Raw genomic sequence first — 19,327 nt, 5'->3', positions numbered from 1 at the left:
ATAAGAAGACAAGAGGTATTGGAATAGTATACACATCATACTGAATTGAAAAATGCACAAAGGTGACTTAAACTGACCAGCAAGAAAACCATATAAGAGTGGGTAATCGTGTCACGTTTTGAGGCAAGCGCTGGTAATGGCAAAACCGTCCTGAAAATGCAATTCCGAAGACTCATTTATCGATCTTAGCTCTGTGTTTATGTTTTAGCGAAGGGCAATGTGATCACGAACCTGATTGGCTTAGAATTCGAGGTTGCTGGACGCAGGTGGAAGCTCATTGGTTTACTCGCCTGACGGGGGCGGAGCTTCGTGTTGCTACATCACCACCTTTGTCGTTGTTGGGCAGCTGCAAACTGGAAAGTCCCTGACAGCCGGGGAGGTTCACTGCAACTTGCGTTGTCATTTTAAATGAGGGGTATTAAAATTTTCTTCACCTCGCTGCCTCTGCGGATGTAAAATCCTGTAAGGCTTTATCAGCCGTGGTTTTATTTATTTTAGCCAAACGAGTGCTAGATGCTCCCCTGCGAGTGCTAGCTTGTGTTAGCAGGCTAGCTCTTTGTGTGGCTAGCTGCTAGCTGAGGGATGTTTTGTTGTTGTTGAAACGGGCAGCCCTCCCGTCGTCTGGGAGAGCAGATTCATCAGCTGTGTATGGAAAAAGCGGCTCCTCGACGCCTTCCCATCTAGTGACATTATCTGCAGAGTGGCCCGTGAAGCCCGCTGTTAGTAAAGCGAAAGAGAGAGAAGAAAGAGTTTGACCGACGAGGAAGGAGATGGGAAACTGTCTGAAATCTCCGACCTCGGATGATATTTCTTTGCTACATGAATCTCAGTCAGACCGGGCCAGCTACGGAGACGGTGCTGACCCTGACCAGGAGCCACCGCCCCCCTATCAGGTAACTTTGATCAACTGTTACAGACCAGTATATGGACACCTATAAGGTGAACCAAATTCAACAAATACCTGAAGTTTGGATGATGTTACTTCATGTGTGGCATGTCTGGCCCAGTATACCAGTCTGTGTGTTTGACAATGACAACCCAAGAAAGTGGTGTTAGACCGACTGTATGTAAGGCTAGATCAGCTGTTTACAGATCCAGCATCACCCTTGGCCAGCAATCCAGCCTAGTGACCCTGTCCTCTCATGGCTTTGACACTAATCCTCTTTGTTTTATCCGAAGGTCCTGACTGTGTCTACCATTTCCCTGAAGCCATACAATGATTTATCCTTCACCGATATGATAGCAGCACTATGTCATCACTTGCTTTAGTCTTCATTAAAATATACTGAACCATGTCATTTTGGTTCCTATTTGGTGGGAATGAACTAAGAAACACATGACTATCTATTATGGTCTGTAGTTAAGTTAACAGCATGAACTGTAATTTGAATGGACTTGAAACAGACCCCAGTTCTTCATTAAAGAGGGAGTTATATAGATTTGGAAAACAGTGACTCTTATAACTTTCTCAGCTGCTTCCTTCACTGATCTCCTCCAGGGCAGAAACTTTGTTTGTCTGGTGTCCTTATTTCCCAAATTAGATCATCCACAAACAGACCAGGCCATGTTGTAACTTTGAATATGATGTATGATGCTCTTGTGTGTTTTTCTATGTTAAGAGGCGACTGGTATGCATTATGTAAGGCCTTGGCAGAGAGTTTGCCTGTTACTAGGTTAAGCCAAGTCTTATCTGTAGATTTAAGATAAGTGCTTTTAAATGAATGGGAAACTGAAGGTGATGCCAGGTCAGTGCAGCATGAGAGCTCTCATTATAGAGAGCTACATACTTCTGTGTTTAAATTAAATAAACTGTAACCCAGTGCAAGCTTTTATTGTAAACTAGTTACAGCAAATATGGAAACATAAAGGGGAAAATTAGCTTGTTGCCTATCATTTGAAAAGCACAATTTGACTTTTACCTTTTAAAATGCTACCTTTTATGAAATAGCTATGAAGAGAAATATCGGTCAAGATATTCAATGGATTTTGAAATGTCAGTATTGGTTCCCCCTTTGCAGATCTAACTTACCTTCACCATATATAAAGTATATGACCAATAAAATTGTCAGCTGCCTCTAACCATTGGCCACCATGCATATTTACCAGTTATGAGTTGGGTAGATGGTATTTACTAAGTCTAATTATTTAAAAGACCAAAACTAACAATTAGTGTGTCCTACTAACAATTTCAAAAACTACTGAAAATACGTAACAGATATATTTTGCTGCAGCTGGTTATATATTCCCATACAACAAGTCTGTATAGACTAATAACATAACAAAATGTGATCTTTGGAAAGTACAGCAGTAATGTGTTGGATCAGCATAACTGCTGTTTTATGTATTTGACTCAGATTTAACAGTTGAAATCAGATCAACAGGATGCGTGAAATAGGAGAAAAGTAATTCCGATAAAGCACTTCAACATCCATAAAACAAGTTATGAATCACCTGATTTTTTTCAAACTAATTGTCTTTTAGAGAAACTAACTCTGTGCCTTGAATGTACTGTATGCTAATACATGAGAGGCACAGACTGGTGCAAGGTCAGCTCATGAAAACTTAAAACTTCCTGGTAACATCACAGAGACAAGACAGTTTCAAGTTCTTATGCATAATATTTGTCATTGTTTGTCAGTGGAATGTCACTTACAGAAGACCTACATCAGAGTCAGTCAACGATTATATCTGAACAGAGCTAGGAATCTTTGACATGCATCCATGTCCAGGTCACTACAAGTACTGTATGTCATGTCTGGCATACGGCAGTGTGTAATTAGGTCAAAGCAGCCACCTCTGGTCTCGTGGAGGAGAGATGGTGTAATAAACGACACAAATGTTGCTTAGTTTCTTTGTGGCTCTGACTAAGCTTTCAGTTGTGTTGAGAAAGTCTGTGTGCAGTTTGTTAATACTGACAGAGTATCACATGAGGGTTAACTAACTAGTTTAAACCTACTGATAAAGGGCTCTTTCAGATCTGCCAGGGCTTTTCTCCCTGGTGACCACAGTAATCAGCACCTTCACCATCTCAACCCAGTCTGAGAACACAGCACACATTTTTCTGTGTGCTTGCACTTCAGCTTAAAACACTTTGGATGCACTGTGTGTGTTAGAAGAGGGACTAAAGGCTCCACTATACTCAATTTGAAGTTCGAGTTTGCTGTGTTCATAAAAGCTGTTGAGTACACCCCTGGGTCCAAATGCCAGTATACTCACTGCGTGTCTGTCCTTCATACCAAAGGATCATGGTGAAAAAAAATGATACCGGAAATCACAACAGTAATATTCAAAACAAAGACAATATGACCTCTGGCTGTGGTTAAGTTACAGAAAATAAACACAGAAGACAGGTGGTGATTTAGAACCAACACTGGTATTGTTTGTACAGCCAAAAAACAGTCTGGACAGGATGGAGACATTACTTTTGTCTGGTTGTCTGGTAACAAATAGAATGAACGGGGATTTTTCATTACAAATCTCCCAACCATTCATTGTATTTGAAAAACAATCCATCACAGTAGAAACACAGTAAAGTCATAGAATAATTAACTTGACATCATTTATTTAATTAGAAAAATGTATTTCAAGAGCTGAATTCTGTGGTCTACTGTATTTTATATATGGGTCATGATTCAGTCCCAAACATATGGTAAAAGCAAATTTCTGTTGTGATTCCTAGGAAATTAAAAGAAACATATCAATCAATAACCTGACGGGTAACAAGTTAAAGGAGAATCTGAAAAATTAGAAACAGGACAATGCCCCGTCCATAGCCCACGATAGGTCACTGAATGGTTTGATGAGTATGAAAATGATTTGAATCATATGCTATGGCCCTCACAGTCACTAGATATCAACATAGTTGAACACCAAATGAGGGAATATCATGTGGAAGAATCCTCTGTTGAATGTTGGTTTTTTCTTTAATTTGTCACCCATCTGTGGCCCCTTGAGCATTCAGGGAGTTGATTTAGAGGATTTTTTTCCCCAAGGTGCCTGTAATCGTCTTTCCTAGCTATAAATTAGCTAACAGGTAAACTGGCAAAATGCAACCTAGGCCCAAAGGTAAAATGTGCAACAAATCACATCACTGACTGATTGTATGGGATAGTGCACTGGAGAGCAGTGAATGACTCTCTGTGAGAATTTCAACAAGTTGTGACTAGAGCATTGCACACAATACTGCCCTTGAGTCCGTCGATCCCTAGATTACATGTGAGACATGATTTCATGTCAACCCTTACCACCTAAAAAATGGACATAAAAGTACAGAAAAGAACTGTTGCCTAGAAAAGGTAATTTAGCCTATAGTCATATTAAACTCAAATTATTAAGCAAAAAAAATATAACGAGTCATAAAGGTATAACTTGTATCCAACCTGTACAATGCACATAAAACTGTTTATCTACGTGTTTCAGCCACTCACCCTGAGGCTTACACTGTAAATGAGTGCTCATACTTGAGTTTGTCTGTCATCCTGACACTGATCAGACCATGTTTCCTGGGAACCCACAGGCAGCGGTGAATCAGAGGGTGAATTCCAGCATCTGGAGATGGGTGTACCCACTGCCTGGCCAAAGGCTGCACTTGGTGCTGTTGAATAATTTCCTGGCTGAAAAGGGGCAGTGCACGGACTGGCATCTGGCATTAATTCATATGTTACACAAAGAGAGGGCCATATATGGATAGTATTCACACAAACTTGGATTGTTTAGACTGCAATACAATTTAAATGTTGATCTTATTCTAAAACAATATTTTTATTAAGTTCTTCGTAATTTAGTGAAAGGCCTCTTTTCCTGTATTTCTTCAAAATAATATTCCTGTATAACCCATGTGAGCCATACATGAGAGCAGGGTTGGGACAACACCTCAGATCTACAACTACCTGTATTGCTGTAAGCCACTGTAGACATCAGGGGACAGCTTACATTCTCTGCCACCCATATTGCAGAGGCAATGACATAAGAGTGATACATATATCTTGCAATAAAACAGGTTTGAAAGGAGATATTTAATGTAAAAACAGATAATCTCTTATATTAGCTTGATATCAGATTATTGCAGTCAATATAGACACAGGGCTACGTGGGCATAGGATGGTGAAGGGGTGGATGGACTGATGTTGAAAGCTAAGTGGATGAGATCAACCACTTAGACTATTGGACCATTTAATGTTTTATCAAAAAGATTTCAAATTGTGGGAGTGTTTATTTTGTGTCAACTCAGGAGGTTACAAAGCAAAGGGAGGTGCAGTTAAGTTCTTTGGTCCTAATATACTTAAGGCTGCAGTGGCTGAGCCTGTGCCCATGTGTTTGTGTGCAGACGTGTGTGTTATGTGTTGCTCACAGCACGTTGTGTGACCAGGGTGGTGATTTGGAAAGCAGCTGGTGAGCTGCTGACTCATTGCTGTGGGACCAGGCTATGGGAGATAAGGCAACCCTGTGTGTTTGCATTTGACAGAGAGAGAGTGTGTGTGTGTGTGTGTGTGTGTGTGTGTGTGTGTGTGTGTGTGTGTGTGTGTGTGTGTGTGTGTGTGTGTGTGTGTGTGTGTGTGTGTGTGTGTGTGTGTGTGTGTGTGTGTGTGTGTGTGTGTGTGTGTGTGTGTGTGTGTGTGTGTGAGTGAGTGTGAGTGAGTGTGTGTGAGAGAGAGAGCGTGCATGTGCATTTGGCCCCCTGATATGGTTGTAGTGTCCCCATCTCCCTCTTGAGCCTCAGAGATGGGAGCAGTGACAGGCGTTTTTATTGATCACTTTCAGTTTGGCACAAAGGCCTTTATGCTGCTGTCACCTTTATAGCCAAACCTTACTGGCTGGAACATCTTGTGGACTCTAGAAGTTTCACAGTGTTTGTGTGTGTTTGCATGAAGCGGAACTTGGTCTTCCTTAACACAATTCATTTTTTTCAGTCCTTTTCACTGTTTTTGTCACCTTTGTGTGAACATGAGGCCTAAAGGGTAAAAAATGATCTAAAACGCATCAAAGAAGCACCTGCTGCTCTGGTCAAAGACAAGGTCAGATCTCCTTTCAGAGGGTTTAGTAGACCGGGGGGTTCACACCAGCAGATACACAATCGTTTGAGGAGCACAGAATCTGTCAACCAACTGCATTGCTGTCAAGATGAGAGGTCTTGCAGTCAGCGGTTTGCTTTGAGCTCAGCCAGCTTGGTCAGAAGAAATGGGGAAAGTAAGTTTACTTTTGAGGTGGTTTCTAATTAGCTGTCAAACCTGGGGTTGAGATGAGGAAAAGCATAAAAGATGGAAGAAAGTAAGACGAAGAGATGACAAACTACAATGATTTTCTGCGTGGTTTTGGTTTTAGTAAGCTGTGGGTTGTTTTCAGTGCATCTGAGAGTGTAGACTGCAACAACAGATGTTCCTTCGTAACACAAATCCATAAAAAGAAATGGTAGAATGCCAATATGACATCTTTATAGTGTTTTAAGGGTAAGAACAAGATATCCAGGGCGGCTAGGTAGTCGAGTGGTTAGGGCGCGTACCATGTTGAGCACAAGGCGCTCTTAGCAGGCAGTCACTGGTTGGACTCCCGACCAGTCCGACTCATTCCTGCATGTCATTCCCCTCTCTCTCTACCCCCTTTCCTGTCAGTCTCCCCTTATCTATAATAAAGGCATAACCCCCCCCCCCCCCAAAAAAAAAAAAAAAAAAGAACAAGATATCCAAACTCTATCAAAGATGTGTTCGAAATCACATTTTGAAGTTTTTGCTGCTGTGGTCTGCACGCTCTTTCGGCCAAATGGTTACCCTTGTTGTTAGAGGGAGAGCAAGAAAAGAGTGTGACCTGCTCCTCTTTGTGTTCAGATAGCAGCAATGTGTCTGGCAGATGAGTTCAGCCAAAGTGCTTCTGATTTCACCACAGGTATGACGCGGTCCTTTAAATCAGATGGTAGTGTAAGGCGGTGATAGACTGCATCAAAGAGCCCTTTGAGACAGATTACTTACAGTCTTGTCCTAATATGGAAACAGAAACACTGTGGGAGGGTTGCTGACAAACAAGCCATTGTACTGCAGGTCAGTGACATAGTTTGTGGGCTTTGGCTGACATACAGCCTCACAGAGGTTGTTGTTCCTGAGTGCTGACCACAAGTGCCAGGACTCAAATAACTACAACTTCAGTCTTTTGTCTTCTTCGCGACTGCTTCATATAGTTCAGTTCTCCAGTTGACAGTTACGATCCGTGCCTTGTATGATCAGAAGGGCAGGATGGTTTTGGTCATTATGTTACATTGACATAACTAAGTGAAAGGCCGTTAAGGGCGTCTATAATGTGGTACAGACGATCACATCTCCCCTGATTTTTATTGGCTGGTGCTGCACAATCATCATTAGCTTACGTCTGCTGGTAAAATTGGAAATGAATGAAAATACATTATTACTTTTTCGTATTTAATTAACTTAGTTTATATTCTTCATCCATAGTTAGGAAGGCTTTGTGTGAGTTTCATCATGTGTTATTTGTAAATGCTAGAATTAATAAAATCGCGTATGCAATGCCCAAACTTCCAGCTTCACCATGCTGATGAAGCAAAGCATATACACATACTGTTATCATAATACCGTCAGCCTGTCTTGTTATCACGTTAACAAACACATCCTGTGATGCGAACGTGCATCCTTCTCCTCCTCCCATTGTTTTCTTTGTTGCCTGTGTTCATTCTAGCCTGCATTATGTGCAGGTGTCTGCAGGTCTTGTTCAAAGATTTTGTTACTCTCTGGTCCCGAGACACAGAGCTAAGATTTCAGACCCTGCAAATGCTTCATGCTTCTGGTGTTGCTTCCCCTTAAGTGTGTATTGACACTGCTTAGGTTGCACGCAGGAGACAGCCACATGTGGCAAGCAGATATTTCATGCACTGGGTATGGTTGATTGGTTAGTTTGACAAAACGCAGAATGCTTTTTTGTCTTGTCACTGTGCTGTTCTGACAGTATGTGTTCAAAAGAGGAATTATGCACAGTCATCATGCTGCCTGTCTGCAGCCCCTTTTCCACATACACATTAAGTCACTGGAATGGCTGAACGATTGGCAAAAAAAAAAAAGGTTTTCAATTTTCATTTTTTGTTAACAATACACAACAATGGTGTGACATATTTTACCTTTATCCCCAAAAATTGCAGATTTTTTGCAGCTCCTGCAATTTGGATATTGCACTTGTTGATTTTGGTTATATTTTGATTAATTGTGCAGCCCTAATATCTGGTTTATACTTCTGCATTGAATCGATGCCAGAGGTATGTTGTAGGTACAACATAGCTGTGTACCCTATACTGTAGCTTGATGTGCACCTCCCAAGAAATGTAACTACATGTTTTCTGCGTTACAGTAATTTCAGAAAAAGTTCAACATTTATTAGCTCCAACTCCAACACGACCCGCTCAGTTTCATTCGCAATTGTTTCAAGTACACAAAGAAACTCAACAGTGGCATAGAAACCCCATTGTCAGCTAGCGGTTTGACAGTGTAATTGCACTGTAAATGCTCACAATGGCATAGGCCACTTGTGTAGGCTATGGCATAGGCTCTGTGTCGATCCTATGAAGTAAAAACCAGGCTTTATCCATTAAATGCAGTGGCTACTCTGGTATGTCGGTGTCATGTTGGCACAGACGGGAGCTACCTCAGCAGTCTGCCAGCTTAGGACTAATTTTATAAATCTTACATCATGGGTCAAGTGAGAATAAAGCAGTAATATTTTCGGGATGCTAAAGCATACACAACAATGAGCCCCTTTCTCTGAAAAGCATGGCAGAAAGAGTCAATACAAATGACTCTATTTGTTCTTTTAAAGGCATTCATGTCATGCTTAAATTGATATTCAACACAAAATGTAACCCTTGATACCATCAATTACTAATCTCCTGTAGGCTCATAAACGTTATACATAACTAGCAGTTATATCAGTTATCAGTTATATATAACTAACAGTTATATGGTAGTTGTTTCTCATTCATAGAGAACTGAGTCTGTGATTATCTCGAATTGTGGTCAGCTTGAAATGGGTTTAGCAGAGCGGTATGAGAAGTTTCTACTGTTTCCCTGTTGTGAAACCTTTTACCTATGAAGTAAAATGTATTAGGGGAATTCAACAATGATAAATGAGATAATTATGAAAATTCAAACTTTCAAGCCACTGTAGAATTGCTTTACCATGTTGGCAGTTCAGTCATTTAACTACAACAAGATTAAAAATGCTTAAATAATGCAGTTTGAGTATTCAGAATTCTTCATCTGTCATCATTTTCCAGCTTGTTGCTGTTCTTCGTTAAGTAGAAAAATGTTGCCACATCTGTCTGGAGTGGTCATTTAGTGCAGGAATAGTGCTGAATATGTCATTGTAGGAGATCTGTGTGTGAATACCATAAAAACCATTGCCTTGCCTGGATAACCGAACCAGTAACATCACAACTGAAAGGGTTTTGTGTGAATCTAACCAATTTTCTCCCCCTTCACATGGCCACACACATAAGCATAAATAACACACATCTGGCTCTGGGGAGAATCTAGGCTGTTATTGACCCTGTGGGCAGAGAGTGCCTCCATCTTCCACTTTCCCACTCTTCTTTCTTCTGAATTTCTTTCAGTTAGTGATGGATGATGGAAGACAGAGGGTAAATGCCTTCCCACTCTATTAGTCTTTCTTTTATGTACTCTGTGTGCATCTGCCCTCATTCCCGCCTGTAATCTTCACCTCCCTTCCTCCTCACCATTAGTAGCCCTGGCCTGGCAGGCTGACAGGTTCTGCTGCTGTGTGCCTGCATGTTTGGCAGAGGAAACCAAGGTCTGCACTTTGGCTCAGTTAGCCACCGCCCTGCACCCTCCACCCCGCCTTCGTTGCCCTTTCACCCCCTCCTTCTCCCTCTGTCTCACTCTCCATCTCTCTGACTGTTGTCCTTCTGGTCAATCTGAGGTCACATAATGAACAGTTGTCACAGCCCAGCTGACACGCCATCTATGAAAGAAGGGAGAGGCATATGACAACAATAACACTGCTGACCGCTGCACACTTGACCATCATCACACATGCGCGCACACACACAGAGTACAGCTGCTGCCCCCCTCTGAGGCCCTGTCTGTAGCTTTTATTCCTGCTGCCTGGCCGCCGTCTCTTTTTGACATGTGTGAAAGGAGTGGCTGTCAGGGGAGCAGCAGACTGCCTCAGCTACTAAAGTTATGCTGACTCATGGCTTAAAATGCTCTGTGCCGAGAGGCTGATTGTAGCTAACTTAGTCACTGTTATTCTGAATTTTTCCCATGAAAACCATTTAACTTCAAAATATAGCTTTTCAAGAATGAAAATGAAATGTTTAAAATGGTTTCTGTGCCCATTATGTGTACTAATGCATAAATAATGTAGCTATCTATGATTATCTCACCAACGAAGGCACATTGCTCTGCGTTCTCTAGACTATGCCAGTATTGTCTCCTTCTTTATCGTTTAACTGTCAAGACTTATTTAGAAAGATAAGATAGCATATTTCATATTAACATTACAAAAACAAGGTAAAACAACATCTGAATAGAGACACTAGAAGCTCTGTCAGCTGTTAACATTGCAGCTTTAATGTGATTTAACAAACTACATGCCTTGCTTCACTTAAAGGACTTCTCCAGTAAATTAGTATTGCACTTACATAAAGTTCTTGCGAGAGACTGATTTAAAAAAAAAAAAAAAAAAAAAGGTAAAAATCTGTGCAGCAGAGATTTAGATATCCTGACTTTTAGTCCCTATTATGAGCTAGAGTCCAAAACTGCATCCTCTGTTTAGCATACTTTGTTCGACCCCTCATGCTACATAAACAGCCACATCTTTCAAACGCCACACCTCTGGTTTGTAACGTAAACCCCTCGCTGAGATGACCCTGATGACATCATCTGGCTTACTTTTTCAGGCTTGTGGGAGCTCCTCCAGAGCCACAGTCAACATTATACAACTGTTTTCACAACAGCGGGGCTCCCGATGACAAGTTAACTGACTTTCATTTGTAAGATCAGTGTAGTGCAATTTTGTGTGTGTGTGTGTGTGTGTGTGTGTGTGTGTGTGTGTGTGTTCAAAAAACATATGACATACTATGTTTTCAAACAGGTATTAAATCTTTATTTATTCAGACCGTAGATATTTTGAGCAAAGCATTAACCCTTCCTCATACGCATGTTTTTGTCATTCGTGTCAGAATGAACTCATAAGCCCAGCCTACTACCACTCAGCCAAAATGAAAGAAGGAAATGGAGAGTAATTTGAGTTTCATGCCTACCCCTCATCCTTGCACCACGGTTTAGTTCAGTAGTTACTTTAACTGCTGTTTTGTTCTGGCATATCAGACGGGGCAGCTAGTAAACAAAACATTGTCTGATTAATCTTTATTAGAAGGTTCAGTTAGGTTTCTTTCCTGCTGACACCAGTCTGATCTCCAGCTTCATTTAGGTGTGTGGTGCTTTGTGTCAAAAGGTCATCCTGTGGAGTGTGAATATACAGGATGGTTAATGAAAGAGCTCACTTAACGGCATTAGAGAGGACTTAGCTTAATCCATGACCTGCCTGTTGGATCCTTTCAGTTTCCTGACGTGAAGGTTTGGCACACAGGAGAAGGACAAGGAGAGAGTCAGTGGACTGAAGCGTGAGCCCAGGGACGGGACTACTGCAGTGAATGTATGAGAATGTATGAGGATAGAGGGAGGAAGAGAATGAAGGAAGTGGATGGGGCCGAGGCACAATCACAGACCACAAAGTGAGAGCGTTGAGACAATAGAAAGTGGTCTTTAGAGAGGAGGAAGACCAAGGTAGTACACAAGACAGAGAACCAAAGCTAAGTATGTTTGTCTCCGGTGAGATCCCATTGCAACTAGTCTCTAGTTTTGCGCAATTCTTACAGACTCTTAATTTTAGCTGAATGTTTAAGATGGACTTGATATTGGCAGGAAAGTTTCACATGACAAAATACCTTGATCAGTGTAATATATAGTATTATATAGATGTACGAGTTACAGTTTAGGTTTGGGCTGTGGTAATATGACTTTTTTTGTGTGGCGCTTTAATGTCTGATACTGAAACCCTGTTACTCACTTTGATTTGATGTTACTTTCATTAACTTCTACTTATGTGGTTTTGTGCACCAGGATTTAAAACACTGTGGACAGACATAATGAAAGAACCTCGACTTGTCACTTTTAACATTCAGATTCCTGGTGACCCAAGTTTAGACAGACAGGGAGGCTTTGGCTGCTTTGAAGTTTGCTGCAGGCCAGTGTCAACTTTCCGCCCTTTGAAAAGTTGAATTTTAGGCTGGGCAACATAAAATGGTTGTTTTCAGGAGATTTCCAGCAAAGCTGAAAGATTAGCAAGCTGTTTTGATTGTAGTGACATCACAGTTATGATGGCGGTATATCCAGTCCTACATGAAGCATTCAGAGAGTTTTGCCAGAGCCCATCATTCATGATACTTTAAACTGTACACTTCTCTGCTCTGGTGATCAAAGTCTGTATGACATCAACAATGTATTTTCAGTCATGTAGAAGAGGCCATGTACCTCTCTGCTGCATTGGCTCCTAGAACAGGGTGTGGGAAACACTACCACCTACTGCCTGAGATAATAATCCCTCAGCATAACCAGAAATATTGTCAAATTGTAATTAATTATTAATTACATCAGCTCTCAATAATAAGTACTGTGAGCATTAAAACAAATTATGTGTGTTTGATTGTGCAGCTCTTACAGTCAACTCCATGCTTTAATGTGTAGTGAAATCCACCCTTCAGGCTGAGGCATTTACCCAATAATGCCTACCAGTACTATATTGGCAATAATGATGATGTTATTCTGTCTGTGAGTATTACAATAAACACTTATGCCCCACTTGATAGAGCATGTTTGTACTATAATCAAACGAAAGTTTCATAAGCTTGTGGCTCATCTGCTAGACCAGGCTTGACTTCCACCGAAAGTGATAACAAGAACAACATCTTCTGCTTTTGTCAAAGTAACCTCTCACACTAGTAGAATTAAGGCTGGAGAGAGATTTGGTAAACAGGTCTTATGAAACCAGAATATTGCAGCATATCTTCAAAATCATTTAAACATATTTTTTTGCCATAAACGAGATCTCCAACAAACTCTAAGACTTAATATTCAGAAGTGTACACATGGCCATAACTATAGCTTTGGTGTGAGAGTAGCAGATGGTTTGGTTTGAACAAAACAGAAATAAGTTTGCCAGGATTGCATGAAGTAGTAACTAATCATGACTTATGATTTTCTTCTGTGTATTATACTGTGTGTCTCTGTAAATCCTTCCCTCTGAGACCTACATCCACCGATACACAAATTTTAGGTTATGAGACTTTTAGGCATGTCTTAGGCACAATGACTTAGTCTGACTTTATTTTTAAGGAGGTCTCCTCTCTCTCCTAATGCAGGAGCAGATCCATGTGCCTGTCTACCACCCAACACCCAGCCAAGCCCGACTGGCCACTCAGCTGACAGAGGAAGAGCAGGTTCGCATTGCCCAGCGTATTGGGCTCATCCAGCACCTCCCAAAGGGCGTCTATGACCTGGGCCGGGATGGCTCTGAGAAGAAGATCAGAGAGTGAGTAGAAACACTTGATGGTCACACTCAGCAGTTTTTTTTTAGAGCAACAGAAGAACACATTGAGGAGATTTCACCACAGTGATCTGTGTTTAAGCAGGCATTTTGGAAGCCTTATATATAGTTGGTGTGTGGAATTATCTAAATTAACATGCTGAAAACAGGAACAAAACTTCTTCCTTGATATAGTTTCTGAAATAATTACAAATCACAAATCACATTTGGTCTTTTAGTAGTGAGAAAATGCAACCACCCATAACGTTTAACAACTTAAACTTCCACACAAGATGGATTCAAATGCAGATAAATTCAACTGATGTCATGTGAGAACGTACTTCTGTCAATAATGGTGTGCATGCATTGCTGTAGCACAGAGACAGATAGTTCTACATACTAGATATTTTTATGATACTGTAATTAACTATTGTGGCAGTTTAGAGCAATGGTGTAAAAGTAATGTGTACATATGTGTCATATCTGTAACACATATATCTGTACCATAATGCATGTTTATAACAGGTCAAAAGTTGTGTTTGCAAATGGTAGAGGTTAAAGCCAGCAGAATTATATTTTTTCTATCATTAAATGCCTATGAAGAGGTTAAAGTCACTGATGTGCTCTTTTTGTACTTCTCAGAGGTGCTCACTGTCCCTCATTATATTTTAAATTGAATAATGCACTTTAAGTCAATTAAGTCTATGTTTTATCAAGTAAAAAGACCAACATTACAAAATAATATATAGTATCATATAACTTTTTATTTATCTTTGATTATTTTTTGCATTTTTATGCTGACTGTATCCAATCCTTATCAAAGTATAGTATAAAGGGAAATAGTGAGTATTGGTGGTTCTGTGTTCCTCTGTGCAGGTGCGTCATCTGTATGATGGACTTTGTTTATGGAGACCCCATCCGGTTCCTGCCCTGCATGCACATTTACCACATGGACTGTATAGACGACTGGCTGATGAGATCCTTCACCTGCCCCTCCTGCATGGAGCCTGTGGACGCCGCGCTGCTTTCCTCCTACGAGACCAACTGACACACACACACAAACACAGACACACACACACACACATCACACACACACACACACACATATCACACACACACACAGTATGCACACTGTTTCCTGGATTAGTAAGGTGGTGATATCAAACCAGTGATTATATAAAAGATTTATGGTGACCTCTCATGTTTGTGCACGTGTGCATGCACAAGCACGCGTGTGGGTGTGTGCGTGCGTGCGTGTGTGTGTGTGTTTGTATGCGTGCGTGTGTGAGTGCGTGCATGCGTGTGTTTGTGTTTGTGCGCATACACAAGTTCCTCAGTTGGCCTGCTGGACAGGATTGCATCTGGGAGGGGACAGAGTGTTGATTTTAAGGAAAAGCAGGAAGGAGCTGGATGGAGAAAAGGAACAAAAGATGAGAGCTGACAATGGGGGAGTGTGATAATACTAGTCTAAAGGGAAGTCAAGGGGAATGGATGACGGTTAAGTGGTATGACTAAGAAACCGCTTTTGTAAATGTGACTACACGTGCAAGCGTACCCAGTCACAGACTTCTTTTTTTACTCCCTAGCATTGAAATGAATTATGACAGAAAGCCAGAGGAAGGATATCTGACTGCCATCATCAGGCTGCAGATTGCATTTCTTGGACTGCTAAGGCCTGATTATCATCATGTCACACTGCAAGACAAAGAAAAATTCCCCTCAGAAGATCTGCCAGGGGCCTGTTGCAGTTTCATATCTGCTGCAAAAACTGCCACAGATGAAGACTGCTAGATATGGACATCAGACTTAAGATTGCCACCATCAGATGTATTCCGCAGACATACCACAGGCCTCCACTTGTCCATGGCACCTGGGTCTCCAGTTGTCCCTTTGTACAGATCTCTCATGAGAAAAATAAGACTGGTCGGCGGATTGATTGATTGTCCTGTGGCTTTGTGAAATCTGTTCTGTGTTTGTTTTGTCAGTCAGCATAAGGGCTCAGTTGAACCAGTGTTTACTAACAACACAGACATGTCAAAGGAAAATACTGTATGTGCTTTAGTCACTAATGTGATGGATAGCTGATAGACTGTTACCATCAAGCTTTTGACCCTTTCAAGACTTTGTCAGTCAATGAGATCTCAGATTATTGGCCAAAGCACAAGTAGACTAGTGAACAAACCGTTAATAATCAGAGATATTTGCACTTAATCAGACTTGTGACAAGAGTTGACCATATGCATTTAGTAATTTTGTCAAAGTGAAGTATGTGATTTGTTTTACCTACATTTTCATTATCATTCCTGTGATTTGTAATAGAGATGTTCCGATACCATTTTTCCTTCCTGATACTGATTCTAATACCTGAACTTGTGTATCAGCCGATACTAAGTACCAGTCCGGTACTGTTTAATTAAAAAAAAAAAAAAATTAACAGCTGTTTACTACTAACCCTGTCTGTATGGATGTGACATGATTACTGTCATTATTGTATGACATAGCTCAGGTTAAACCCTCAACTCTAAAACATACAAATGAATGCCACAGAATCTTTCATTTATGATCTAATCTGACTGTCAATCATAAAAAAATACAATAAATCTTGAAATAAATAACATTTCCTACGCTAGTTGTCCAAACATTAGTGCCACCATTTGAAATTATAGCCTTGCATGTTTTACAGGTTGCCCTTTTATTGGTGGCACTTGCCAGTGTAACATATTGCTGATATTTTGCTAATGGCTAACGTTACACTATTTACCAGAAATCAGTTCTTCGCTGCTCTAAAGCAGTAGTTGCCAGTGGCTGCACAGTGCAACTTCCTGTGTAAGCTGCTGTTTTAGAGCAGCAAAGATGAATAGATTTCTGGGAAAACTGCCATTTTATCTTGATACTGTATTTTAAGCAGTATCGGAGACATTTCTGATACTAGTATTGGTATCGGAACAACTCTAAGTTGTGATGAAAGCCGCTGTCTCTGGACCAAGAGTGGGTGCATAATTCATTACTGGTGACATTAACCAAACTACTGAATTATTTTCTATGGTTGGTGCCTGTTACTGTCCAAAACATGTAATTTTAAGGACAAGTCAAGGAAAAAATTAAAAACAGACATAGTTGGGCTCATTTAATGTGTTTAATATGAATTAGCGCTTCATCTTGTCCTGTAATAAAACTGTTCATAAAACCAGATCTACTAGACCCAAAGTAAACAACGACAGGGGAAACAGTTAAAGGTGACAGGTGTTACCATCAGGACAGTTATAATGAAGAATGGGTTGGTTATGCGTTGTGTATCAGTGAATACAACCGAGGATTTATGTGGTTAGAATCAGCAGTTATTCAATAAACTGACTATAAATTCTCAGTTTAGAAAGGTTATATTTCTTTACATTTCTATTCCCTTCATTTTCTTCACATCAAAATGAGGCCTCGATCTAAATGATCTCCTTGCCACATTTTAAAATGTCTATCGCCCAATTCACTCAGTTGGTAAAAGCACAAAAAAAGTACAAATGTTCAATTTTCCTTCTCTCTGCTAACTTTAGCATGCAGGTGAGTCGTTGAGACTTTGAATTATGCAGGAAATGTTAAACCATTTAAACTCCCCCTGCTTAGCAGGCATGATACAGATTTAACACAATTTGAAAACATGCCTTTTAGTGATATGTGTATGTGTGTGTTAACCTGTGTGTGTGTTTGTACAAGGCTTTATGACCTTTGTGTGGGGTGGCAGTCAGCACCTTAGTTTTTGCACAATACCTAAATCTACTTAACTCTTTATGTTGTACATTGTCCTCCATCAGTAAGGTGGAACCTCAAGGCCTTAGGTTACATGTAAGTATCAGCTGCTAAAATGTGGAGCAGAGTCCAGTTAACTAAAAGCAAATGGGGGGGGGGGGGGGGGGGTATATATATATACAGACAGTTTAGTCATTGTACATTATATCGTGAAGAATACACAAAGTGTGTCAAGAAAATTGTCCTCCTACATTGTCACAAAATTAATAAATTGTCAGTGTATTGTGTTGTTTGGATTGGATTTATGTCATCACCTGACTCTCTTCCTGAGGGATCCTGTGAGACTGAACAGCTGGCTCCCACCGCTTTCATCTGCAGTCGGCAACAGTCCTGTACAGCGGATTACATTTTTGAATACAAACGCCTTCCTCCAGAGAAGGCACAGTTTTGATCTCAGTCTGGATCTAATCAAGGCTGGGTGGGACATGCAATGCATACTGGGATTGTGGGGATAAACAAAGTTAAACCCTGTCCTTGTGTATAGGTGTTTGTGTCTGCCATTGTTCCTCAAAAAATGATTCCAGCGAAGACTAGCTCTCTCCCAAAGCTACATGTCGATTTATTAGTGGGAAACTTTGTGGAGCTGCTTTATTGACACAATGCAGGTGGCTAACTTCTGAGATGTTTTAGCTGTTTTAGCCAAACAGATTTCCTGTAATGTGTTAATAGGCTACTTCTTGGAAAATGACTGCTGGTCAGCAGTTTGTGAACAATGAAACAGCTGCACAAAATGTTGCCTAATCACTGGCCAGATAGTGCATGGACTATGACTTCAAAACCACAGGATAGAATTATTTATTTAAATATCCAGACTCATAGGAATGGTATGTGGGTGCTCTTCTAGGGTGGATTTTTTTTTTTTTTTTGTTTTGTTTTTTTTTGCTTTACATACATGATTGAACAGCAAGGTTTGCTCATATGTGAATGGGGTATGTGTGTTGTATGCTTGTGTATGGATGCTTTTGTAAGCATAAGTATGCATATGCTATGTACTACAGGCAAATAATAAATAGACATTACAACAGAATATAACTGAGTGGATGTGTTTTTTTTTCTGTGTGGACACCAGAAAGAGTAGATGTACATTTCATGTTTTATTTTTTCAGTTATTTTGAGTGAACTTGTACCATATACATAGCATCCATAATATTTAAAGGGTTGCAATTTGTGCCAACTTCAGGTATAGAGTAAGACATTCTAGACATTGTTATCCAGAATGTGGTAAAATATGGTGTCAGATTTGTTAAATATGATCATTTATGGACTTTCATAACAGCAGCATTTTGTTTAATGTTAGCCCAATCACAAAAGCTTCAAGGCTTTTCTGACAACTTGGCCTAATTTTGGATTTCTGTGAACATTTCTCTCATCATTTCACTAGTTAATTCGTACTATTGGCCTGGAATTATTCTCAGATGCTGCCATAATTACAAAAATACCTGCCTGACTTATGTACCAACTCACTCTTTTGATTATCTGATATGATCATATAAATACTTCTCAAGTAATTTTCATGGTTTAAAAATTCCTCTTTAAAGGTCATTATGGTGGTGATGTTATTCTTCACTTGTGTCCAAAGCTCAAAAAATGAATAAGGTCTATTAGCTAGATTTTACAAAACTAAATGAGACGATACCCCTGCATGTTTGAACAACAAAACACAGAAATATCCAATTTAATATGTTTTGGGACCAAATTTGTTCCAAACCATTATCTGTAGCCCATGACAGTTCTGCCTTTTGACTGAACCATGCTGGCATAGCCCAGAATACATATAAATAGCTGGTGAGAATATGGTCTTAATTAGTTTATGACTATAGATATTCTGAAAAAGTCATTGTGATTTTTCTTATCCCTATATTTTTTAAATAAGTCATAATGCGCGCACACACACACACACACACACACACACACAAAATAATAAAATTGG

At 40.2% G+C, this 19,327-nt stretch overlaps 1 protein-coding gene across 1 annotated transcript; it reads left to right on the top strand.

Moving 5' to 3' along the window:
• The first annotated feature begins 328 nt into the window (after window positions 1-328).
• rnf11b (ring finger protein 11b) lies at window positions 329-18,284 on the top strand. The gene is made up of 3 exons (XM_071487784.1): window positions 329-893; window positions 13,433-13,602; window positions 14,473-18,284. The coding sequence occupies exons 1-3, from the start codon at window positions 771-773 to the stop codon at window positions 14,642-14,644; spliced, it is 465 nt and encodes a 154-aa protein (XP_071343885.1). The 5' UTR covers window positions 329-770; the 3' UTR covers window positions 14,645-18,284.
• Window positions 18,285-19,327: the final 1,043 nt, after the last annotated feature.

The sequence above is a fragment of the Trachinotus anak genome, unplaced genomic scaffold (assembly GCF_046630095.1).
Source record: "Trachinotus anak isolate AG129_WGS33_773 ecotype Australia unplaced genomic scaffold, CSIRO_AGI_Tana_v1 ptg000010l, whole genome shotgun sequence".
In the NCBI taxonomy this organism is placed as follows: Eukaryota; Metazoa; Chordata; class Actinopteri; order Carangiformes; family Carangidae; genus Trachinotus; species Trachinotus anak.
This window is presented reverse-complemented; position numbering and strand designations above follow the sequence as displayed.